General features: G+C 40.3%; 1 protein-coding gene across 4 annotated transcripts in view; it reads right to left on the bottom strand.

The window, feature by feature from the left end:
* Positions 1-17066, bottom strand: part of si:dkey-237i9.1 (SEC14-like protein 1) — a 32888-nt gene extending 15822 nt beyond the window's left edge. Inside the window, exons 1-3 of one of the 4 annotated variants that reach the window (XM_036137112.1) lie at positions 16693-16763; positions 14725-14750; positions 13605-13694 (exon numbers count right to left, since the gene is read on the bottom strand). In XM_036137112.1, coding sequence (XP_035993005.1) covers positions 13605-13694; positions 14725-14730 — 96 coding nt within the window. In that variant the 5' untranslated portion in view covers positions 14731-14750; positions 16693-16763. Of the gene's footprint in view, positions 1-13604; positions 13717-14724; positions 14751-16692 lie in introns of all 4 variants that reach the window. The other 3 variants (XM_036137113.1, XM_036137114.1, XM_036137115.1) reach the window with 3 other exon arrangements.
* Between the last annotated feature and the right edge of the window lie 8990 nt (positions 17067-26056).

The raw sequence follows: 26056 nt of genomic DNA, 5'->3' as shown, positions 1-26056 counted from the left end.
ACCTGTAATACTTTATCGGCTGGTTTTGCTGTTCTTTTTATTTCCCTCTTTGCAGGTGTAGAAGCAGACTCCAAGGATATTATATTGCTCTCTGCCTTGTCTCGTCTTTTTTTCTTCTATCTTTCCATTTGTGTCCATTGAACATGAATCAGTCCCAGAATAAAATCTAAGAACGTTTTTTTGCATATATAAATCAAAACGGAGCACTATGGCGAAAGCAGTAATCTGCCACTTGTAAAAGTAAAATCTGTTGAGTTTCTTTGACATTATGACAGCAATTCCTAATGACAAGACGTGTAAAAATAAATAAATAGTAAAAACAGGTTTTATCTGACAATGGAGTGTTTATGTAAAATGAAATCATTTTAATCCTGGTAGACGTTTATGAATAATTAACAAAAAAGGATTTTCTTTTCCCTCTTTTCGACAAGACGGCTTTCAATTAAATGTAGCAAATAAAAATACAATCAGGGATTTGCAGAAAGTAAAGCCTTCTATCTAACAACACCTTTTCTATTCACCTGTCCCACCACATTTTTTTTAATCAAACCTTAAACCAAATAATTCATAATTTAGTAATTTGTTAGGAATCAGCCTTTACACTTGGAGATTTTAGAGCTTAAAATAAAGTGAAACAGACTTAACCCAACTATTACAGTCAGCAGAGGTCAACCTGCATTTTTTCTCCAATTTCTGTTGATATAAATAATAAAATTCACAAACAGTGTGGACAAGTGTGGCAAGTAATTACATCAGCACCTAATTTCCAGGAAAATGCTGTTAAAAAGTGAAACCACAGGCTGCTACCCAGATATAAGAAAAAAAAGTCACAGTTTTTGATAGAGTAACATATTCAGTAACAAGAAGGAAAAATCTAGTAGTCCAAAATCTTTTAAAGCAAGTTAAAAGAATAAGGAGCGCTGAGAGTCTACTAACAGAAGTGAGAACATGGCTCCCCAGTCTCCACAGTGATGGGGTTTGTTGGCCAAGCTATGAGTAACATTGCCTGGAATTTGGTTGGAAAGAGCTTGTGTGCTTTCCAGAGGCGGATGAGGGAACACAATAAAAAACATAAAAATATAAAACAATGCAGCGTTTCATGATTTCTTCCTGCACACACAAAACTTTTTGCCCCCCCTTTGGACACAAAGTAATGTGGTAAAGGTTACGAGTCTGGAAAACATCATTTGTTCAGCTCAGGAAGGGAGATTCAGGAAATTCACAAGCTCCAAAAACAAAAAGGGACAATGCAAATGGAGGCCACGCCGCGCTGCGAGGCGCATGCAAATGTTTTTAGTGTTCTACCTGGCAAAGAGCCCAGGAAATCATCCATCTTCAAACTATGGCAGAGGAAAAGAATAAGCTAAATATAAATCAAAGCACACTTATAAACACATAAAAAAAAGGACTCATGTTTAAAGGAAACAATGTTTTTAACGGACATTTTTCTGGGAGAAAGAGCCAATTTTGGTTTCTGTGACGCGGGACTTAGCTACTTTTGCATCTCGGCCTTTAGCATTACCCACAACAAAAAACAAACACTTATTAAATGGATGTAGTGCATAATAAGAGAACGCCCACGCCTGAAGGCAAAGCAAAGCTTACAGCTGGGACCCGGTGTTTTTCTCATCCAACGCCTCTGCAGAAACATACCAGAGTGCAAGCTGCAGCAAGAATGCACCGAGTACAGTTTGAAACGTTCCAGGGAAACAACATCATCCAGATGACACAGAGCTCTGGGTCGTGCAGCTGATGGAGCAACAAGAGGATCCAGGACTGCCCTGCCTTCTAAATCTGGGTCACCGGTTTTCTGGTTTGATTCTAGGTCACCATCACGCTTCCATCCAGGTGCGCCTTAAGCGGCGTCTTAACGCAAACCCGCCGCATCCACAGAGAGACCAAACAGAAAACAAACCTGTGTTGGTACGACTCTTCAAAAATAAAATGATTCACCTGTGATTCACAGAGTTACATTATCTGAGTGTTGACGGTTTCAAAGCCACGCCTGAATAAAGTTTCAGCTTACAGGGTTTATAGGGAACACAAAACACCGCTGGCAGCAAAGCTACATGGATATTTGGACAAATCTATTTCATTAGACATTTTATATATCTTTTATATTCAATTAAAAATAATGAACATGGCCCACTGTTCTACAAGCTGACTTTTGCACAGGGTTCCTACAGCATAAGGCAAGTTAAATTCAAGACTTTTTAAGACTTTTTAATGCCACTTGAAATAAAAAGTTAAGACCAACTTCACAATAAACAAGATAAACCTGGTTGCGACAACTTCACCCAAATGTTTATTTTAACATAAACTATTACTTTGTGGCCCAGTAGACATGTTTAAAATTTTGAAAAACATTCCATATAGGAAGAAAGCTAAAAAAAACACACAAATTACAGATACATTTTTAACAACTACTGAACTGAATTCACAAACTTTGTTTTGTTCCCTACTAAAATAAACTATAAATCAGTTTTAAAAACCACAACCACTCTTTTTAACAGCTATAGTCCGGCTGCAACAGTTTTTATTGGTTCTGCTATCGGGACGGAACCAATAATGTTTACATTGAGCCGTTCAGTAAATTAAAAAAAATATATAATTGTGTCAATTATTTTACTGTTTGGTAAGAATTACAAAAATAAAATCCTATTTATGACCTGTTAATTTTAAGACCTAAGAAAGACTGATTTAAGACATTTTAATGCCAATTAAGGCCTTAGTTTTATATTATAGAATTCAATGCCTTTTAAGACTTTTTAAGGATCCGCAGGAACCCTGTTTGCAACAATACTTTGGCCGTGACTCAAATATAAGGAATCATATATCCCTCATCTTGATGAAGAAACACAGCCAGTCGTTTACTGAGAGAACAGCTGCTGAGACGCTCTTAATCCTCCGGTCCAAGCAGAGAACAGGAGCGTCACGTTAAAGAGCTTAAACCTCTGGAGGTGCATCACCAGGTTCTGTCAGAAAGGAGGATGCACTATCCATTTAAGATGCATTGTCAACGCAGTGTCAGTGTGCACAGGGTCAACGTTGCACAGAACTGCTAGGGCAGAAGAATAGACGAAGTCGAGGATGCCATGCTTTTGTGCTCTGAATTCCAATAATGTGTTTATAGTTTTTTTTCTGCTGTGTGGTGCAGCTCAAAGAGGCTTTAAGAAACTGGATTTCCGTGCAAACAGGTTTCCTTGATTACCAGAACAGCAGAAGTAGCCATTATAGCGATATTCAACAACGCTAGCACACACGTTTTCTTGATGTCAGATCTGAAAAAGGGACGCGACAAAGCTCTTTCCCAACACGTCCAGCTCTCCTAAGAATAAACACCATGTGTCGGACGCTTATGAAAGTGGTTGTGTAACAGAAACAGCCAAACGCGGAGGTCAGTTTTAGCTATTTCTAAAGTCCGGTCGGCTCAGGGAGGGGAAAAAAAAATGGGAACATTTAGTTTAGGGGCGCTTTTATGATGAAAATACAGGAAGAGACTATGTGATAAACAAACCCACAAGGCAGAGCATAAACACTGAAAGGGCAATCGTAGCGTGCCGCTGGGTTTCCTTAAGAGAAAATTCACAAGAAGAGGAAACGGCGAATTCCCCTCCTGTAACAAACAAAAGGGTCATCTGAGTGCAGCGAATGCAGAGAAATACAGCCGCCTGCTCTCTAGAGACCACCGTCCTCTCATTCGTTACTGTTAAACACCGCAAATACTCTTGGAATAATATAAATAGCTTGAACAATTACAGTGTTCTTAGAAATATAACTCGAATATTGATACTTTTACAACTGGATTTTTTAGAGTTTTAGTCAGGCTGTATTACATTATACCCAATTAGATACAAACCATTCACCTAATTGGGTTTTGTGTTTTGTTTTGGGTATTTTTCTATCACAAATCAACACCGTGCTGAAGCTGGCATCTAATTTAGTAGTTTGGTAAAAGCCCATTTTAAGTCTTTTTTTGTTTGTTTGTTTTTCTAAATCTGGACAAGTTTAGTTCAGCCGAATTCTGCTTTTAAATCTGTTTTTGATCCTTTCACAAAATGCCATAAACATTAATTTCAGTTTTTTGGGCTCGTACAAGAACCCAGCTCAGAACTTAGGGTCCAGGTTAAAGCATCTAAAAGCCCTGAAACAGCAGTGAAGGCAGATCATTCAATAATGAAAGCTTGTTCATTATTGAATGATCTGCATTTCAAAAACCAAAATGTTAGACAAAAAGTAAAGGTTTGATTTGGCAACCAGATACAAACCTCGCCAACAAGACCACATAAAAAGCTCAGAAATTTAAACATTTATGCGTTTAATAATGCAAGAGTACAGAACAGGTCTGAACTCCCAAACAACATTTTCATGTTTCTATACTTGTCCAGATTTGGAAAAATGATCGCATGAAATAAACATTTTCAGACTTCCCAAACCTTCGCAGGAACCCTGCATTTGCTCATCAATGACTAAAACAAAGCCAAGCCTTTGGCTTCGGTGACACAGCTCGCTGATGTTGATGCTTAAAAAGGCTCGATAGATATTATATAACAAATGTTGCCGTCGCTGACGCAAGATCTAAACAAAAAGTCACTTTCAGCGGGGGCCATGGACGGGAGGGTGACGTCAATAAGCCTGCTTTTGGTGACAAAAAAATAAATAAAATCATTACGAGTCCCCGACCAGCACCGCCTCCGGCTGCTCTGGACCCGGACCCATCAGGGCCATTATTATGCAGGATGCTAGCGCGTTAGGCAAGTCATACATCTGATTTGGTTTTGAAATGATTTGTTATATGAAATATAAGTTCTAATTGATGTGTCTGGATGGGCCAAGTTTGACGATAATAGATCGACATCTGGAAAATACCAGCCAACCTTTTTAACCGTGGTCCTGCTTAAGGACACAAAGCAATGTTTCCCAAACTATACCTCTTTTTTTTTGATAATTTAAAGTGGATTAGAAACAGTTCAACAGATAATTGCTCAGTGGTATTCGAGTGAGCAAACAATAAAAACAAGATCCTGAAAATAAACAATTAAAAAAGGGACTAAAGTTACAGAGAAGGTTGATTAAAATCCCTGTTTTTTAAGACTTGTTCGTTTCTAAGACTTGTAACAGAAAGCACCAGCGTGGAATACCAGCTGATATCTAAAGACGCAATATGGTTGCTTAGAATTGAAACCAGCAAAACCTGTTTACTTGGAATAAATCCTTCCTTCTGGAAATCAGCAAGAAACACTTCCTTGGTTTAATATTACAAGGGAGTGGAGGAAAACCCAAAGACGGCAGCTCTAGGAAACTCTTAATATTGCATTACTTTCATTTAGCTTCCTCAGCGCCACGTTGATGCTAATATGAGCAGTTTTCTCTCACCTTTAAAGTGTCATTCAGTAAAAATGAATGTAGAACAAAATAAATAAGTCAGTCTGACAAAGCAGCTTGGAATGTGAAACCCTAAACGTGATCGTCTGTCAATTTTAACATTTAAAGACACAGTAAATGAACAAAAATGTGACGTCGCAGCCTTAAAAGGTGCATAGCCACGTTATTTAACTTTATTTATATGTCAGTAGCTCACTCTGGTTGCATAGAGTTTTTAATGATAGATTACACAAAAAAATCATTCCAAGAGGGAAAAGACTGGAATGTCACTGGGAATACAGTCTGAACGTTTGTGTTCACTGAAGCGGACGCTAAACCTGCCGAGGCTCGGATGTGACCGCAGAGTTGACTGACGTGAGTAAATGTTCTGATATAAGGCTCTTAAAGTTGCTATAGATCGATTTATTTAATTAATAACGGTTGATCCTCCACCAAGCTGAGCTGCTGTTTCATTGTGAGGCATTGCAGAGGGTCAGGCTCAGTCTGCCATTATTTACAGTTGATTTATAAATTAAGCAAACTGGCATTATGATAGTTCTGCGATACTGTCGCTAGATGGCGCCACATCTGCTTATATCTGCTAATCAACAAATTATTTTTACGCCCCAAAAGGACTCTCAAAACGCTATCAAGATGGAGGCTTGGTGTATATAACCTTATTTTAATCAAGATCAAAGTTTTTTTGGTCTGTTTTTTTATAAGCATATTATGTGGCTATACACCTTTAAAACACCACCGCGTGTCATCACTATAGCACAGCCCAGGGAAGATTAGGTATTCGTATAACATCCAAAAGATGGCAATACATTAAAAATCCAGTTTAAAACCAAGTCTTTCACCAAAATATCCAATGAATAATGTTCATTTACTCAACAAACATGATCTACAACAAAATATCCAATGAATAATGTTCATTTACTCAACAAACATGATCTACAACACAATGGTCAGAAGCCAAAGACCGCTGGTGAATTACCCTGTTCAATCATGCTAGTTTCACCAGCATCATGTTACCGTTTGCACTGAAATAAACAGACAAAGCAAAAAGTATAACAAGCCAGTCATGTGATACAAAGTAAATAAAAAAAAAACCTCACAGGGGAACTAATAGAAAGGATCTCATGTTCCACGCCTCAATCCTAGACCAACCAGTTAAACAGCCTTTAGACCAGCAACACCATGCTGAGGCTTCGTCTAAAGTTTATGTTGACAAAAACCTAACACGCCTTTGGTAGTTGTGTGTTTTGCAACAGATTATTTAACTGCTGCCATACATCAAGACTTTGAATCTAAGGTTAACAAAGCAAATTATTAAATCGTGGTAAGAATATCTTTTTCCAGTCAATGTCAAAACCCCTCTTAGGCTTAGGTGTAGACGTGCCCAGAAATAGGAGAGAGCGCCAACTCACGACCTTAAAGATAAATGGTAAATGGCTTGTACTTGTGTAGCGCTTTAACTAGTCTTGACGACCTCGAAAGCGCTTCACACTACAATCAGTCATTCACCCATTCACACACATATTCACACCCTGACGGTGGTGAGCTATGCTAGTAGCTACAGCTGCCCTGGGGCAGACTGACAGAGGCGAGGCTGCCGGCGCCACCGGGCCCTCTGACCACCGCCAGCAGGCAATGTGAGTAAAGTTTTGCCCAAGAACACAACGACAGAGACGGTCAGTGCGGGGGATTGAACCGGCAACCTGCCAATTGCAAGTCGAACTCCCTAACCTCTGTGCCACATCGCCCACAAAACAATAGAGCCTTTGGTGCCCGCATGCCGTAGCGACCCACTGCTCCTCTTTCCAGTAAGCTCGGTGTGCATTGCAACGGTGCCTCTGCCTAGAACCACCAGCTTGTACGTAGAACCTGCAATCAACTCAAAGTCTTCAGCATCTCGCAAGCAAAGGTGTTTCAAGTGCCCGCCCAGATGTGTGTGAGAAGATATAGATCTATACCCAGAGAATGCAAGCAGGCTGTGTCAGATATCAAAAAGGAACAGTAAGAACACAAATCCACTCACGCAGGGTCCTCGCCAGGAGTTTGCTTATTCAGCGTAACGGTGGACGGCTGTTGACGTGTGTGTTGGTGTTTCGTGAGTGCTGGTGTGTCGTCTTGATCCCCGGATGCGCTCCCAAAGCGGAGCGTTGCGTAATGCAGCTCGAAGGGGGCTGTTCATCAAGCTAATAAAAGCTAGCGTTAGCTAATGTGGTTCAGGAGGTTTATAGCTGCGTTGATGCACATTCAAGAGCTTTACTGACCTTTCTACGTTGCCCTCATACATCTGTGTGGCGCTGACCTTTACGCTCATAAAAATGAACGTAAAGGTCTAATTTCAGCGTAACTTTGACAACTTTCAGTGTAACGGTCCATCACGATGAAACGCGCTGGCGAGAAGCCTGCTCACTGGTCCGTTTTTCAGTTCATCTCCAGTGCTATAAAAGCAATCATCGTTGACATTCCCCATCCCGTTTTCCCTGATACGCCTCTGCAGGTTAAAGTGTCTCCTAAGGGACTGACTGTAAAAGGATACCACTACTGCTGCACTATTTCAGGCAGGGAGAGGAAGAGCCGCACAGCTATCAAGGCCCTCAACGCTTCTCCACAATTGCCTCAGTAAATGTTAACATTCTGAATGTGATCTGGAAACTGCAGGATGGGTTGTTTTGTCTTCTAACCGAACTCAATCCCGGGTCAGAGAGACCCGTCTCCGTTCTCCCCAAGTGACATTTAGCTGCTGCAGAGCACTGAGTCACCACCCGCCGACTCAGCACAGAGGGACTGCGGCGTGAAAGCAGACTATAGGTCAGTTGTGTAAGAATAATGCGCGCACACATTCGCAGGAGTCTAGAAGAGAGATGCAGGCTGTGAGGGGGGGGGGGGGGAGGGATCACTGAGGCAGCATCTCGACCTTGCAGCAGCAAAGAGGATGAATGAGCTGTCTTGGTGATCGGTGAATGAAATCGGCTGCAATTTCCTATTGGCTCCTGCAGTCACATGGTTGTTGAAGGAGCTTGCTGAATGATAAGCCCCCCCCCCCCCCCTTCCCTGCAGTAGGCCATAACTCCTGACTGTTTTTGGCAAGCATCATCTGACGGGCTAAGTGAATTAGACGCAGCAGGAAAGGCTCTGGCAGACTAATTCAGCAGAGTGGATGAACTCTGAAAATAAACAGGCATACAAAGCGAAAGGGGAAGCCATGCGATAAACTAGAGTTTAAATAAGGAAATCGCTCGCTAAAGCAGACTCGGATCATTCCCTTCCTGACCTCACATCTCCTACCGGGATGCTCCACTGTCGGGTTGTGTTTTGTCTTTTTAACAGAAACGTGTCGCTCCAACATTAAAAAAAATGTTAAGTAGAGCTTTCGGCTGTGCAAGCAGAAATTTTTGGATGCGAGACCATAAAGCGTTGAGCGACAGACCTGCCAGCAGCTTAGACAAGGATTAAAACAATAGGAAGAGAGGGGGGAGAAAAAAAAAAGCCACTGCAGTGGAGAAATGGGCTGCAAATGCTTTAACCAGACCTGGTCGTATTTGGGTCACCCTGGCAGGACACACACACACAAAAGGAGCCATTGGGATGAGCCCAGAATTAAAAGCACAGGCATGCTAGTAAAGACACCATGACGGACTACTGAGTCCGAGCTACGGATGAACCCTAAACTAGGCTGATGGAGAAGGAAGAGGATGCCGTCGCTGTAGATGAGCCGACAGATTAAAACGTAACCAAAACAAGTCCTCTGATTTGTTTCGTGCGGAGTGGAACAGAATGTGACGACTCTTATCAACGGCAATCGGTTTTAGTTTCGTCGTTTAACAAAGCGAAGCAGACAACTATCCTACATCTGCAGCACATGTGGGTTTCCCGACTGAAATGTTCTTATTTCCTCCCGGCTCGGAAGAGGTTGAGGATTCGGTCGGTGCGTCGCATTGTGGAGGCACGTTTCAGTAAAGGAACAATCGGGCAACGATGATACCCAACAGAGTTACACAGACACAGTCAGTCCCTCTGGGCCTCATTAAGACACGTCTTAGGTAACAGTCATCTTAAACAGCAGGAGACAGGTTCAAGTCTCCCTTTGCTGTGACAGTCGCCACGATAGCAATTCTAGAGCCTGATCATTTAAAAAAAAAAAAAAGAAAAAAAGAAGTGAGAATAAATTTTTATGCAACCTTGCACAAAAAAAAAATAAATAAATAAAAAAATGCTGACTACCGCTTAGCCACGTCTGTAATGTTAAAATAATGTTCCGCCTTCAAACCAAATACTGCAGAATTACATAAGGAAGAGAACCCAGGTGGATTTTTCTTCGTCTCCTTGTGACAAGAAGCACACTGCATCTGTTTAGCTTTAACATATTAGGACAGCTTAGTCACCGGGAAGGAAAGGTTTTCTCTTGCTGATTGTGCAGAAAAGGCCAGCAGACAGTACAGCACGGCTGCACGTCCCGTTTCCTTCTATCCAGCAGAAAGTGTGCAGACAGACAAGCAGGACCTGGACCCTTCACTGCAAAAACGGAACTAAAAATAAGTAATATTTTCTTAAAATGAGTGTATCTGTCCTTGATTTTAACAGGTAAATAAGAATATTTGCCAATGGAATAATATTTTTGCACTTAAAATAGGAACAACTCGTCTCCATTATCTTATTTCAAGTGCAGGATGTCTAATTATCTTATTTTAGGGGTCAAAATACTCATTCCATTGGCGGATAATATTTACCTGTTCAAATCTAGGACAAAAACACAAATTTTAAGAACATTTTACTTATTTTTAGGTCCGTTTTTGCAGTGTTTGGCCCGTATAGACTCGGGGACAGGAACGGTTTCCCCGAAGCAGGTCAGACCCACACTAGGCTGCAGCATGCAGATTAACTAGCTGAAAGAGTGAAGCCAGAGTTAGTTACACTGCAAAAACGGAACTAAAAATAAGTAAAATGTTCTTAAAGTTAGTGTATTTGTCCTTGATTTGAGCAGGTAAATAAGATTATTTTCCAATGGAATAAGATTTCTGCACTTAAAATAGGAACAACTCATCTCCAACATCTTATATCAAGTGCAGGATGTTTAATTATCTTATTTCATGGGTCAAAATGCTCATTCCATTGGCAAATAATCTTATTTACCTGCTCAAATCAAGGACAAATACACTAACTTTAAGAACATTTTACTTATTTTTAGATACGTTTTTGCAGTGTGCACTTCAACAGACTGAAGGTGGACGTGCACGTCCTCAGTCAGCTTCCCCTCTCTTGTGGCTCCTGCAGCCCTCGGTGTGTCTTGTGCTCTGAAAGCTGACGTCCCTGCAGCCCGACAAACAACAACAGGGGCGTTGTGTGGAGCTTCTGACATTCCACCGTGACTCCCTGGGGACTGACGGGAGGGCTCCGACACTGGACTGCAGCGCTAACGCCTGCAACGGCAGTGACTACATTTCCTGTTATTGAGACGCAGCGACAAGTAAAAAACAAGAAGCCCTGCCGTAGCCGAGGTTACGAAACAACCGATGCTGGTTTCTGAGCAGAAAACTCGAAGCAAGACGGCCTGACGGTGCCGCAGATTGCTGCCGGCTGCTAATTCGGGTGGCTCGGGGGAGAAAGCCGGTCAGCTGTAGCAGAGGAAAGTGCAGCTTTTTGGTTTGATTAGTCCAGCGGCGCTCGCAGAGAGGGGGCTTCACAAATAACAGGAAACCTTTTGAACTGGCTGGAGATCACAGAACAAGTCGACATGACAAACCCCGAAAAAGAAAAAAAAAGAAAGCTTGTAGGCAGATTTAAAGTGATTAACTTTGAGACGCCTAACAGTTCCTGCACCAGCTAGTGTAGATATGAGTAGGGATGCATTGACCAGGCCTTTCCTGGTGCGCGACAGATCTACAATTTAAATAAAACAGTGATAATCTACCCATGTTGCATTATTGGCTATTCTTTTCTTGAGCTGGTATGTCTAACTTGTTCCAGCAAAGAAACCAGGCTCATAAAACCCACAGAGCTGAGGTTCACTAGCCAAGAATGCCGGCGGCGGCGGCGGGAAGGCAAAGCTCTGCGAGGGAACGGCAGCAGAGCAGAAACGTGAAGGGCATCAGAGATCCAAGTGTCGCTTACGCAAGAGGACGCCGGGGCTTACATGTTAGGCCAGAGCTTTAAAACCTTTAACAGCACCTGTCAGCGAGCAAAGTGAGAGACGGCGACATTTCCACTGAAGGAAAGCCTTCAGTGGTTAGACGCGGACATGTGGGGCTTTAGCTTTAGCCCCAAAGGAGCGTTGCAATCAAACTCCACAAAGAACGGTAAAAATAACAGGTGAAGATGTGAAAAGTGGGACGCAACAACTCAAAAGGCACCCGGCAGAAGAAGCGGAGGACTTTATGCCAGGGTTATACCAAACCGTGGTCTCATTGAGCAGCTCCCTTATAACAGACTGAGAAAATTTAAAGCTACGGCATCATGTGATGTTTTTATACTGCGGTAGTGAAGGACCAGCAAGTCTGCTCTGCAGCGTCTGCAAAACTTGTCCCTGCAGAGGAAAGAACCAAACTTCATCCAACGTGAGCCCCAGATTAAATGGAACAAACGCTCACGTGCTTAATAGACCAAAACCAGCTACAAATAACGTGAACGAGGCGTTTTTTTCCGCCAAAGACAAATTACCCACCATGTGTTCATGCCCTACTTTAAAAATAAATAAAATAAAAGCACCGCTCTCCAGATGTGACCCATCTCTAAAAAGCTCTAAAGAGGACATACATGCAACCCAGAGTCTCCATGGTTAGCTTTCGCCCTCTGTGGAAGCTGGCGCGGCCCTCTACCTGCGTTTTATTTTTAGCCATCTGTTTGCCCGCTGCTCAATCCTGCGTGTGCTAAGGGGATTTGGTCTCCCTGCATCCTCCCTCTCACAGGCACCGAATCTGCTTTGCGTTTGGAGAAAACAGCTGCTCTGAAACCAAATGTTCAGCATCAGTTTTTAATATCCAAAGCACCGTTACGTGTAGCTGCTGCCTTGTTAGATGGCTTGGCTAGAATCGTTGTTTAAGTAATCATAATGAAGATATGACAGAGAAATGACTAAAGTGAATGGATTCGCATTTGCTGGTTTGATAACATTGATAAAGACATTTCTTTTTTTTTTTTGTCGTTTTTCTTGATGTAATAAAAAAAAAATTCCTGGTAGACAGTGATCTCTGGTTTTCTTGGAGGACACGCCTGCAAATTCAGATTTTGAGTAGTTCCAGGTTTCCTAGGATTACACCGGATAAAAAAAATCACGACAAAGGCGGCGCAGGCTCTCTGATAAAAAGGTGCTAGTTTTAAATTCAACCTGAACGCAAAAGAATTATAAAGGATGTTGTTTTTACATCCACAGCCTAAACTTCATTGGTTGGTTTTAGAGCAGAAAAAGTGCTCCAAAGTACTTTCGATCTGTTTAAAAGCTAAAAGTTTTGATACATTTAATGACAAGGTGGGAATAAAAACACCCCCCCCCCCCCAAAAAAAAAAAAAAAAAAAACAATTTCACCTGCTGATCAATGAGATTTGTTCAAAAGGAAAGTTTACTGATTACAGTCTCTGGTCACTTGATTGCTACATCTGTTTATTTCCTATTCCGTTTACTTTCTCTTGTCTTTTATGATTTAATGCTGAATATCAGCAGGCCGTCCAGAGGAGTGTGCAGACACACACGTTACACCGCAGCATTCCTGCCTGAGCGTCACCAAATAACGCACCCAGCGAATCAGCCGGCTGTGAAGAAGCCGTGCTGCCGGCCGCTGAATATTTAATGCCTCAAAACGCTCTAAAAAACGCTGAATCTGTGGCAGCTTTTCTGTTTGGCATGAAAGCACATCCCGGTCGCATACTCCAACGTGCAGCGTGAAAATGTGCTCACCTCGGCGGTTCCCTAAACCTTGGCAAGCGGTGAGCATTTTATTTTTTGGGGAAAAATTGACCAGCGAACGGCTGAATTCGAACGTTTTTATGCCGTGTAGACAAGTCAGTGGGTTATAGATCAGAGACACGACCGCCGTGCCTTTTAACAGGACAATTTAAACAGATGACCCAATGGCCGCCTTCTGAGGACCACCTGAGTTGCGCCCACCCATCGGTGTTGCATAACCGATGCATTCAAAAAAGAAGAAAAAAAAAAAATAATCCCATGGAGAGGAAACTTCCTGGCACCCACAGGTAAAAAAAAAAAAAAAAAAACAACAAAACAAAAGACTTACCGCCATCACCAGCTCAAAGGGATGTTTATACACCCGCACGGGTGACTGATACTTCTGCACCATGATGGGAGTTACAGTAACACCAACAACCTGGGCAGAAAGCAGAACACACCTGTCAGAAAAACAACAAGACAAAAAAAAAGAGCAAAAACATTTATCAAAAGGTATCGGTTAGGGGAATGGGGTTTCATCTCTGACGGTCAGATGGGCTCATAGATCTACATGCAGCCTGGCTAAAAGAGGGGGGGGGGGGGTATCAGCGAGTATCAGCGAGGCCGGGCCCGAGGATCCGGATGATCGGCGGACGCGGCGCATCCCCGTCATTCATCGGGGGAAGCACGACTCCGCAGCGGCTTCTCACTGCAAACTATAGGCTACCTTCAGCTTCGCTCTCTCTGCCAGAGCGCCTTTCTTGGCGAGGCATGACCAGATTCCATGAAATCATTTAAAAAGCAGGCGCGGCTTATTCTTTGAAACATAAGCAACACGCACACACACCACATGCTGGAGCTGGGCTCTGTTCAAACACTCCAGACAAAAGGAGGGGGGAGAAAAAAAAAAAAAAAAGAAATGAAAATGGCTATAACAGAATGTTCTGGATGCCGGAGGATAAGGAGCTTAATGGCAGGAGAGAGAGAGAGAGTGTTATTTGAAAAGGATTTACTTCTTTAACTCTTTTTTTCTTTTTTAATATCATCGTTATTATTTTGTGCCAGACCCGTGTACGTCTGGATCGCCGTGTACCGGGATTTTTGCTCCACAGGCCAGCACAGGCTTTTAACTGCGAGCGTAGCAAGTGGCCGCCTGCCAGAAGGCGTGTGAGGCAACGAGGGATTCAGCACAGCAGCTCCGAGGTGCAAAACACAACAACAACAATGCCATCTTGGAATTTGTTTTTTTTTTTTTTTTTTTTACTTTTCTGCGTGTTTTTTCTCGTCGTTTCTCATTCAGGGGAGGAAAAAAAAAAAAACTGACTCTCCTTTCTGCTTTCGCTTTTTGCCGCAGTTTTGTCATGCTTTGCTCCTCCGGGCCAGACTACAAGCCAAGACAGACTAAATACTAACGGATCTCCTCGGGTAAACCTTTTAAACAGCGTATTACTACAACCACTTATAATTACCGTCATGATTCAGGGTCAGTCAGCAACTTCAACAACAAAAAAAACAAAAAAAAAAAACACACACCAACACCACGTCAGTATGAGTTAACACCTCGGCACATTTTAATATTCAGCAGTGTGTTTATGTCTCATTTTTTACGTTGAATGGTATTTTGCCACCTCTGCAGGTCCATAGACACGTTAGTGATCCAAGTAATGGGACCGTGGACCTGCGGAGGATGCAGCAACCATCCAACCCAGTGTTTTCTTGGGTTTTTTTTTTTTTTGGCCACTGCAAACATTTTCAAAGCCTTCTACCGACGTGAAGATATCCATAGACTGCCGCTGAAGCCGCCTTGTAGCTGTAGCTAGATGCTCGCCGCGCCACAACGCTGAGCTCGACCAAAGAGTAAACAGTCACATGACTTCTGCTGATTTAGGGACAGGAGGCAATGGCGAGAAAGTTTGCAGTGCAAATATTCTTATGAAAACTTTTTCCTTATTTGCCAAGTTAAACGCAACCGGGTTAGTGAGAAGAGGACGTAGAGGCCAACGAGAGGTTGACGGATGACGGAGCCGAACTAGAGTACTTCAAGAGAAAAAACTACCAACATAAATATCGCCTATAAAAAAATAAAATAAATAAGTGCTGATCATTTTACGTCCTTGATGTTTTTCGTACCATCTATACCCACCAGGTTTCAAAAGTGTCAACAGCCAAAATCCAAAAGTAATTTTCAATATTTAAGGCATAATTCTTACTCAAAAGACATTTGGTCCTACAGCCCAAATATCAAATATGTCCCTCAGAGCCGCTTTGGTTCGACCGGGCCTCCCAGTCTGTCGCATTTCGACTCGCCCCAAACGAGACTAGAGAACGACCAGAATCCTAATAAATGGAAACGGGTCAAACAAAAGGTCTTTGGTAACCAATATCCAATTAAACTAAATGTAAGACACAGGCATTTATTTTTTTTTAAATGACATTTATCTCAAATTACTGCAAAAACAAGAAAGCTGATACGCAGCGCTTTGCGTGCAGGAGAACAAAAACGGTTCGTTTAGGGACAAAAACGTTAAAGAGTGGGTCCTGAAGGGGGCGGGGAGGCAAAAGTGCAAGATCCCAGATTAAAAGTGATTAAATTATGTGGATTTTCCATTAACTGGTGTTGATCTGGAAGTAAACTGGTGTTGATCTGGAAGTAACAATGTCGATTGTAACAACACTAGGCAGATTATTTACAATGGAAGTAACAATATTTGAAAAATTTTAATTAGTGCACTGCTAATACATGTCTAAATCTGAAAAGATTTAGACATGTATTAAAACAATACTCTAGCATTCTGCAAGCAAATATTGTTCCTTTCTGTCTGTTTATATATATATATATATATATATATATATATATATATATATAAATAAATAAATGAAGACAACAATTTGATAGCTGGGTTTTATCCCGATGCGTTTTCGGATCGAGTTTTGATCTGCGTTCACACAGAAACCAGTTTTGCTGAAACGGGTTCAACCGAGCCCGCCTGGGGGACTGAAACCGGTCCATTGAATTTTTAATTTTTACCCGGGCTACAAGTAAAAACTGAAATCAAAATCGCACTCAGAGAGTGGATTCATACCTAAACTGGAAACAATACAAAGCACAGATCCTCGCATAAACATTTCTTATTTCCAAACAACGCAACAGAAACGCCGCCGGTTGGGGCATTTAAATGGGAAACGCAGCGTTACATGCATCCCCTCATATTTTCGTTTTTATCTTTTTCTTCCCTTTTACACCAACATCGTCACACATGTTAATTTCTAGACATTATTGTGACGTTTCATAAGCATTTGATGGGCACGCTTCCTGAAAAGCATCGAGTAAATGTCTCCACACCTACACGTAGAGCAGTAATTGGGTCATTAGCCAACATCATAACAGTTTAAGCCTAAGCTAACGCGAAGTTGACCGACATTAGCTCGCCACTCACCGGTGATTGTGGGAGGAGAGCACAGCTTCACTTTGCTCAGTCGCGGTCTCTTCTGGAAGGGCAACCCGACTGAATTCCTGCCATTCCGCGCTCCCCCTCGGCTCTTCTCCACTTGAACACCCCCCACACACACACCCGGCGGCTCCGCAGCTAACGATGGTTAGCTTGGCAATGCTAGCTAGCCATGTAGCCGGAACGAGTAGCCAAGAGAGCTAACCGTAAATTAGTTTAATTTTACAGACAAAACTGGCCGGAAAAGCAGACACCGCGAGAGAAAACAAACCCTCGGCAGCTGAGTGGAGCCCTGGCGGATGGAGGAGTGTGTGTGCGTGTGTGTGTGGACTGAGCAGGCTGGACAGTATTTCTCTCTGGATGGCTCCTCCCTGTTTCTCTGAGCTCGGTGTTTTTCCACCTCCCACTTCTGTGTTCACCATAAAAAAAAAAAAAATAAAAAATAAAAAAAAAAGGGTCTGCGCCTGAATGCATCTGCTGCTCATGCTGAAGGACAGACAGCAGAGGGCAAGTCACCGCCACACCAAAATGAAATTAGGTCCTAAGCTCTGGCCGTCAGAGAACATACCGCGGATATCACAGCTGGTTTCAAGAGCAGATTATTTACAGTTTCATTATGCAACCGACTCAGCCTAGGATTAATAACTACCATATGTTCCCTGTGCAGTGATATATATATATATATATATATATATATATATATATATATATATATATATATATATATATATATATATATATATGTATTAGAGTAGCCATTTTTTGGCCCTGATACCGATACCCGATACCTGGCTGTGCAGTATTGGCCGATACCGATACCATCTGTTTGAAATTGATGTGTGTGTGTATATATGAAAAACTGCATACTACTTAGGTTAGTAGAACTTTTTATTACCTACCTGGAATGGGTGACAATTGTTGAATAAACTTTTGGCTCTCAAAGGCCAAAATAGTGCAACATTCGTGAAATTATAACATGTATAATAGTAGTGCAACAGTAAAACAGTAAAAATTACATTAATAATTGAATAATCTCTTTTAAACCCTGAGTTTTGGCTCTCAAATGCAAAAATAGTGCAACTTCCATGAACTTATATAACATGTATAATACTAGTCGGGAGAGAGAAGGCTGCGTTCAAGTGACATACAAACATCAAAATGGTATCGGTGCCTATTTGTTGGTACTCGCCGATACTGATGCCATCATTTTAGTGCTGGATCGGGGCCTCGTCCCATACTGGTATCGGTATCGGTGCAACACTAATATATATGTTTATATATATATATATATATATATATATATATATATATATATATATATATATATATATATATATATATATATATAAATATATATATATATATATGTACACACATGAAATCAAACTGTGTTGCATATATGTATATACATATACACACACTTACACTTGAAGAATAACATGTGAAACACCTTGGAGCCATCATATTTTTCATTTATTTAAACAACTCTTTCAAAGATTTTTATTCAATTCAGTTTTATTTATATAGCACCAATTCATGAAATTCATCTCAAGGCACTTTACAAAGTCAAATTCAATCAGATTATACAGATTGGTCAAAAAATATCCTATATAAGGGAACCCAGTTGATTGTATCAAGTCTTGACAAGCAGCATTCACTCCTGAAGAAGCATAGGGCCACAGGGAGAGTCGTCTGCATTGTCCATGGCTTTGCAGCAATCCCTCGTACTGAGCAAGCATGAAGCGATGGTGGAGAGAAAAACTCCCCATTAACGGGAAGGAAAAACCTCCAGCAGAACCAGAACCAGGCTTAGTATGAACGGTCATCTGCTTCGATTTTAACAATTTTTTAGATCCATAACATAAGGTGTGACGCTATGGGGCACACAATATTCAGTTTTTCAGGAAATTTGTAGAAGACTAAATAAAAAAAAAAGGAATTTGAATGACAGTCTACCAAAAAATATGTCCATGTACTGTACTGTGTATGCATTTTAATACTCAATAAGGGCTCCTTTTACATCGCTCTCTACCTAGTTTCCTTATGTCCTTGCAGAACATTAACTTTATGTTGAATCAACATTCAATTGCAAAACGAATATAGAGATCCATCAGTTAGCAAATCCATTTTGGTGCATAAGGAAGACAAATTAATTACGGGCATTAAACAGATCTTTAAACTTTGTGGTAGGACAGGTGAAGTTTCTGCTATGAATCATGAACCTAAGATGATAGAACAAAAATTACAATCTAGTTAAAATGAAAAGCTGCCCCGCAAATCCACTCATGGTCAGCAGCCTATTTCAGTTCGACATGCTGCCCGGTTTTTTTCCAAGTTGATCAATATTACTGTTTAATTTTAAAATAGCTCCGAATTTTTCCAGAATGCTACGGTCTCACGATAAGAACAGATTAAACTGGACAGCGATTCTGAGAGACCACCTCTTCTATCTACAGTGTCATACTCTTGGTTGTTTGGCAGTGAAAAACTGCTGTGAATACATTGATTACGCTGTAAAAACAGCAGAAGTTGCTTTAATCACAGCCTTCAGCTCTTCTGGACTGGTGGGTCTCAATGGAGTCCATAAAGTACGGCAATATCATGATTATTAAAGCTGAAAAATGAAATCATGATGTCCTTGAAGCTTTAAGTAGCAGGAGATACAATCCCTTATGAATCTAGCCCAAATTCTTGAACGTATTTCACTTTGCCCCCCTTTTCTACCACACGTTTTCCTTCCACTCAACTTTCTATTGATACGCTTGGGTAAAGCACTGTGTTGAACGGCAGCTTCTTTAGCGTAATATTAAACTAAAATATATGAATACATAGTCTGTCTAATGAATCTGTATAATATTTGAGTTTTTCAATTATATTGCATAACCTTTTAAAGAGATTCTAGTGAACCGTGATGTACTCGTAATGGGACGAAAGTCTCAGCTGTACTTTGGGTGCATCAGCATGAGTAATGGGACACTTGGCGACTAAATGCCTTAAGCAGCTGAGTGCATTCAGAGTGCGTTGATGCACACGACTCAAAGAGGAAGAAAAAAAACCTGCACATTCCAGACCAAAAAATTGGTCTGAAGTAAGCAGAGATCCAATATTTGAGACATTCTTCCTAGTGTGTCAGATTAAAAGTACCTTATAATTAAAAAAAATATAATTAACAGAAATTAAGGCTTTAAACATGAAAACATCACCAGTCAGTGTTTATCTATATAATCTATATGTATTATTCAGTTTGTAAAATTAATTACTGAAATAAATGAACTTTTCAATAATATGCTAATTTGTTGAATGTTCATGTTTTTCACTCCACCAACATTAAGGACGTTAAGGGCAGACCATTGGTAAAAAATAAAAAAGCAGTAAAAGATGAAAACTTCTCAATAAACTGGTGTACACAGAAAACGTTTACCCTTCATGGAGTGAGTCAAAAAGGCCACAGGAGAGACAGGTCATGACGCAAAAGCATCCGCGGCATCTCCCAAACATAGGGGTGCTTATGTTATTATTTGCGTAAGTCCGCTTGCCACACGCTCTATGGCATTTATTGACATTTCACTCCTGCTGCAGGCAGCCGGGTTCACTGGATGCACACCCAGTGAAGCCAGCTGTCTGACGGACAAACGCATCAAAAGCACCAAAACTCAAGTTATTTCTAAGTTATTTCAAGTTACTTCTGTTTTTAACAAATACTGCACTATGTTTTCCTCCCTTAACTCATTTTGACTCAAGTCATCTCCCATCTATGAAGTTTATCTTAATTTCAGGTTGTGTAAGTCAATGCCCACACAAAATTCACAAGTAGTACTTTTTTTTTTTTTTAAAAGTAGTTTTTTTCTGAACTTTTCTTCAGTTACAGCCCTCACAGCTTACAGACATTTGGTATATTTGTCTTATCAAGCAATTCGAGTGTTGTCTTTGTCACATAGGACTCTTTACCTTGCTATAAAAACACATTTTCTTTTTACAGAATTCCACCAGCAGAAGATTCAACAATGATTTTGCTTAAAATGTCTAGGCATTTTACATATGTAGGCGTTTTTGTGGTTTTGCTTGTTAATACCCGTGTGCAGGGTTACCACTGTACCAATTGTGTATGGCTACTCTGGAGCATCTGCATGATGGGCTGATGTTCTTATTTTTATTATTTATGTATGTACACTGAAGCATTTTGAATACCAGGGCTAAAGAAAGTTATTTTTTTTCTTCGCTTACTCAGAACACACAACAATAAGCCCAAATGTCCAAAATAATTGTGCCAGAAATGAAGTAAAACACGTAACACTGGATTCAGTTTATTATTTGGTTACATAAAAAAAAAAAAAAAAAACATGAAACAAGAAGTGAAGTCCCTTACTGCCTCCACAACAAATTCTACCCTTAAATGACCTGGGAATCAATTTAAAATACATAAAAACAAAAAAAAGAACATGTTCTTTCCCTAGCTTTTTAAATTAAATTAGAAAAGAGATCTGACGCCTAATGGTAATTTCAAATTGAGCTTACTGTTTATGTACTTACATCATAGTGTTGATTCGTGAGCCATTCTATAGGTTTCAGACACAATCCTACCTGTGTGACCTGCGCAAACCACTTCAATGTGAGTGGAGGTGGCCATTTTGGTTCAGAGATCTGAAAGTTTCTGTATGAATGAGCACGTGAAGAGCTTTGCCAACAGGTGTGAGTCTTTTAAATCCGTAGGACATGACCAGATGTCTTTATTTAAGACATAAGTGTCTGTTAGTTAATGAGCACTAGTTCACTATTTCCATATTCCCCTCCTGTCTTGTTTGTTTGTTTTTTATGATAGTTTGACCAACAGAACTGCGATACATTTTTGGTGATCCAGCTTTATCGATTGAGATTAAGACCTAAATGAGAGATGCCGTCATCACAAAGTTTGCAATATTTAAGGATAACATTTCGCATCATTTCCAATTTTCTTTCACAGTTTGATGACATCACTCTTTGACGTCACATTGCTGCCAGCTTTTGACTTAGACTTAGACAAACTTTATTGTCATTTTGTATGCACAGAGTGCGTACAGAACGAAATTTTGTTTGCATACAGCTTGAGAATTTCAGTGAATTGCAGTGGATTTCAAAATAAAGTAACTTTGCAGGATAGTTTGAGGATAGTTTGACTGGCAGAAAGCTTGCAAAGGCCGACGAGTTTCTTTTGTCAAAACAAAGCTGTTTGAAATGAATCACGCTGCAAAATTTGCTGCAAAAGTTATATTTGATGTTAAGCAAAACAAATTAGTTTTAAGACCTTTTTAAAGATTATTCCTTAAGAATTAGTCTATTACTCTGTCCTATTTCATCTAATCTACAACGTGTTGAATGCAGTTTGTTTAGTTTTGGATGTTGATGAGAATAACCTTCAATGATGGATTGAGGGTGGTGGACGTTTTGTGCGTGGCCGCCTGCGGCGAAAGCAGCTCAAGTGACCGGGCTGCCCGAGCAAAATGCACGGAATGCGGTGTGCTTCACTTCTGGGAAGGCCTTCCCAGAATCTGCTGCTCGGGGGTCAAAACAAGTGACAGGCGCTGCCCGCTAAATATTTTGACAAGTGCTTTTTGCTCTTCTACACCTGAAGGAAGACTTCCTCCGAACAAGAATACGGCACAATGGATGGCTCATAAGCTATTGATACGTTTCAGTGGGAATGCTTGAATAATAAAGACACTCTCTTAGAACTTAGTAAAGCTGCAACATGTTTGATTTCATCCTTCATACATTTTAGAACAAGACCATGAAAGCTGTTGGACTGACTAAATCAAATTATACTGGAAAACACCCCAGAGTGATAAATGGAAGGATAGAGCTGAACTATTGATGATGTGATGGCTCTGTTGGGCTCAACAAAAGTGCCGCCTGAGGGCTGGAAGTTCATCCATCAGTGTTTCCCTCGTCTCCATCCCTTTATAAAATTTCAGGACCTTTTGTTTTTTTTAGGCTGTCGTCACACTACACGTTTCCATTAAAGGAACGAGATAAAGAAATCAAGATTTTGATTACTTCTTAACAGCCCTGTGCATAAAATTTGCTCCCAGTTCTCTTGATTCTCTCTTGCAGAATCCATTTTGCATGAATGATATGGGGAAACAACCTTTTATTGTCTCTATTACTGTAAACACAGAGCCTTTTGGTGCTAAAACTGGCATTTAAAGGGACAAAATTCATACCATTAATTGTTCATTGTGTATTATGAGGACTGATGGTAATAATCAAATTCATCACCACACATATTTGGGGAGGGGGTGGGGTTGGGGGGGGTGGGGTGCATATTGATGGCAATATTTAAAAAGGACATTTTATTTTGTGTCCAAGGGACAGGATCAAGATATCCCAGAAGGTTACAGAAAGTAATGTTTAAGCTGGAAGAAGTTCTGCTGTTGGTCATAAAGCACAGATAATCTGTGTTAACACCTGCAGAAGTGGAATCCAGACCAGGGATATGTCAAATGACTTTCCACGATTGGCCTGTTGTAAAAGAAAATATGGCTTTATTTTGTTTCTGTTGTTAGAATTGTCAATGTCTATAGTTTTATGATTTTTAATGTGCTGTTTTTCTTGGTACTCCGGTACTCTCCTGGAGTTTAAAAGCAGGCTTTTTGAAGTCGAAATGACCATCCTGACTTGGTCTGGAGAATGTTAACATTTTGGTTTGTTTGAGGCTACATCGCCATCTGCTGGAGCAGCAGATTCAGAGTTTTACTCATGTTCCAATGTCCATGAAGAGGTTTATCTCATCTCCATAAAAATCTATACAGTGGATTTATAGACATATGGAGGATTTCTCCACATTAGGGTTAAAAACAATCTATTTTACTGCACTTCCACAAAAAACAGGTTTGATGCCTTAAGTAGAGTTGGACAAGATGACATAATATGGATTCTTTAATTTTTCTATGCGTCCATTCATGTACACCATGTTTAGTGAAAAGGTTGGACTCACAGTTGTCATTCAACGGCTTTTCCTTATTATTTTTTTTATCACTTTCTACATTGCAGAAACATAGTGAGTACATAAAAACTATGACTCAAAATTAAATAGAATTTAAAACACAAAATTGTGAAATAACTCAAAATTTTGTATATATTTTAGCTTTTTTCTAAATCCTCTCCCACTTTGGTTTGATTCCTGTTTTGGCCAGTAACCAAAGCAGGAATAAAACCCGATTAGCCTGATGAGTTTTGCGAGGTTACTCACCTGAGATGGTATTCTAACTGCCTTGAAGGAGTTCCCTGACGTAATAATAAAAATAAAGACAAACCATTGAATGAGAAGGTGAGTCCAAACTTTTGACTGGTAGTGTATGATAAAACCACCTTTTGATCTCGATCATCTCTGTAAGTTTCACATCTAAATGGGTTTTCCCTCTGAGAAATCCCCTTATAAAACTGAGACAATGTCCTGTAATGTGCAGTATATAAAGAAATGACGACAGAACGTGTGAATGATGAAAACTTTGTTCTGTGCAGAATGACTTTCAGAGTGCATTTGGTTGGGAAAGGGACCACAGAAGGAGAGGCTGCCCTTTTAAACAACAACCAGCGACTGTTCTTTCACATAAGCTTGGCCACATTCACCGCAGGGGAAAAACAGTGTTAGGGGGAACAACACAGTTCATCACAAAGGATTTAGACAACAATGTACTGTTGTCTAAGCTGTTACAGTGTTGGTCAGTGTAATGTTTGGTGAAAAAAAAAAATAAAAAAAAAAATGGCTTCACCTCACATACCCAATACAGTCTACTGATTCGATATCTCAATCTCTGAAGACTATTACTTTAAAATATCTGAGGAAAAACAAATCCTTGTTAAATCAGGTCAACAACAAAACAAAAAACAAACATTAAATAAGGGTAGACAAACGATGCAGTAACTAGGACCTTTTGCCCTGACCAGGTCTCATGGTGTAGGTTTTATAGATAACTTTAACCTTTCTTTGGAGTCACAGAATGGCTTTCCAAATCATAGCGCAGTTACTGCATTCATCTCCATGTGACCTCCTGTAATGAGCGAGCGTCCCCCAACTCAGCCTACTGACAATCAGAGGGTTTCACCATGAATGTGTGACAGTGACTAAAAGAAACCTTATGTATGCTCTGTTACTGCTACTGTTGACAAATGATGGGAAAGTTGTTCATAACAGCAAATGTGTTAGTTTACTTGACTAAAATTAGAAGTGTCTGTCAAATAAGCCTTTTATGACTTTTATTTATCGTCTTTGCTTTTGTGGGGCTGGGTTTTTTTTCCCCATCACTTGACCTTGACATTTATTTTGAAATTTTAGCTAGCTTGAAGATTGTTTTATCTGTCCTGATTATTTTGGGATTTCCATGTTCTGGAGGTGTTCTTCTATAAACTCTTACTTCTGCACTCATGTTGGTTACTTATAACAATGCAAAATTTGAGGTTTTTGCCAATAATGACCTCCTCTTCTGTTTTTAACAAATACTGCTCTACATTTTCCTCCTTTAACTCATTCTGACTCAAGTCATCTCCCATCTATGAATTTTATCTTAATTTCAGGTTGTGTAAGTCAATGCCCACACAAAATTCATAAGTAGTACTATTTTTTTTAAGTTGTTTTTTTCTTCAGTTACAGCGCTCACAGCTTGCAGACATTTGGTATATTTGTATTACGAAGCAATTTGGTGTTGTCTTTGTCACATTAGGACTCTTTACCGTGCTATAAAAAGAAATTTTCTTTTTACAGAATTCCACCAGCAGAAGATTCGACAACGGTTTAGCTTAAAATGTCTAGGCATTTTACATATGTAGGTGTTTTTGTCGTTTTGCTTGTTATTACCCACGTATACCACACTGAAGCATTTTGAATAATACTAGGCCTAAAGAAAGTGTTTTTTTCTTCACTTATTCAGAACACACAACAATAAGCCCAAATGTCCAAAATAATAGTGCCAGAAATGAAGTAAAACACGTAACACTGGATTCAGTTTATTAATTGGTTACATTTAAAAAGAAAAAAAAACCTGAAACACGTGTGCAGAGTTCCCTAAGTATAGGGCGCTGTTCATAAAGTTACACAGTCCAAAAATATTTTTGGTTGTTTAGTGTGTTGTATTGCTGTAAATTTTAGACTGTGTAACTTTACAAACTGCACTCAATACCTAAGGATATCGTTGTGCTTTCAGTATTCACTTTCTATTGAACATTGTCTGGATTTGCTTTGTGAATGTTCTCAATACTCATCCCTTTAACAGCTTATAATTTTTGTATTTAGAAGCGCCACGTTCAGAAAACGTAATTTAATTCGCCCCCATCTCCGCTAGGGGGTGCTATGCGACCGGATGACGCAGAGACCCCGCCT

Source organism: Fundulus heteroclitus, chromosome 5 (assembly GCF_011125445.2).
Source record: "Fundulus heteroclitus isolate FHET01 chromosome 5, MU-UCD_Fhet_4.1, whole genome shotgun sequence".
NCBI lineage: Eukaryota > Metazoa > Chordata > Actinopteri > Cyprinodontiformes > Fundulidae > Fundulus > Fundulus heteroclitus.
Note: the sequence above shows the minus strand (reverse complement) of the source record. Positions and strands in the feature narration are given on the sequence as shown.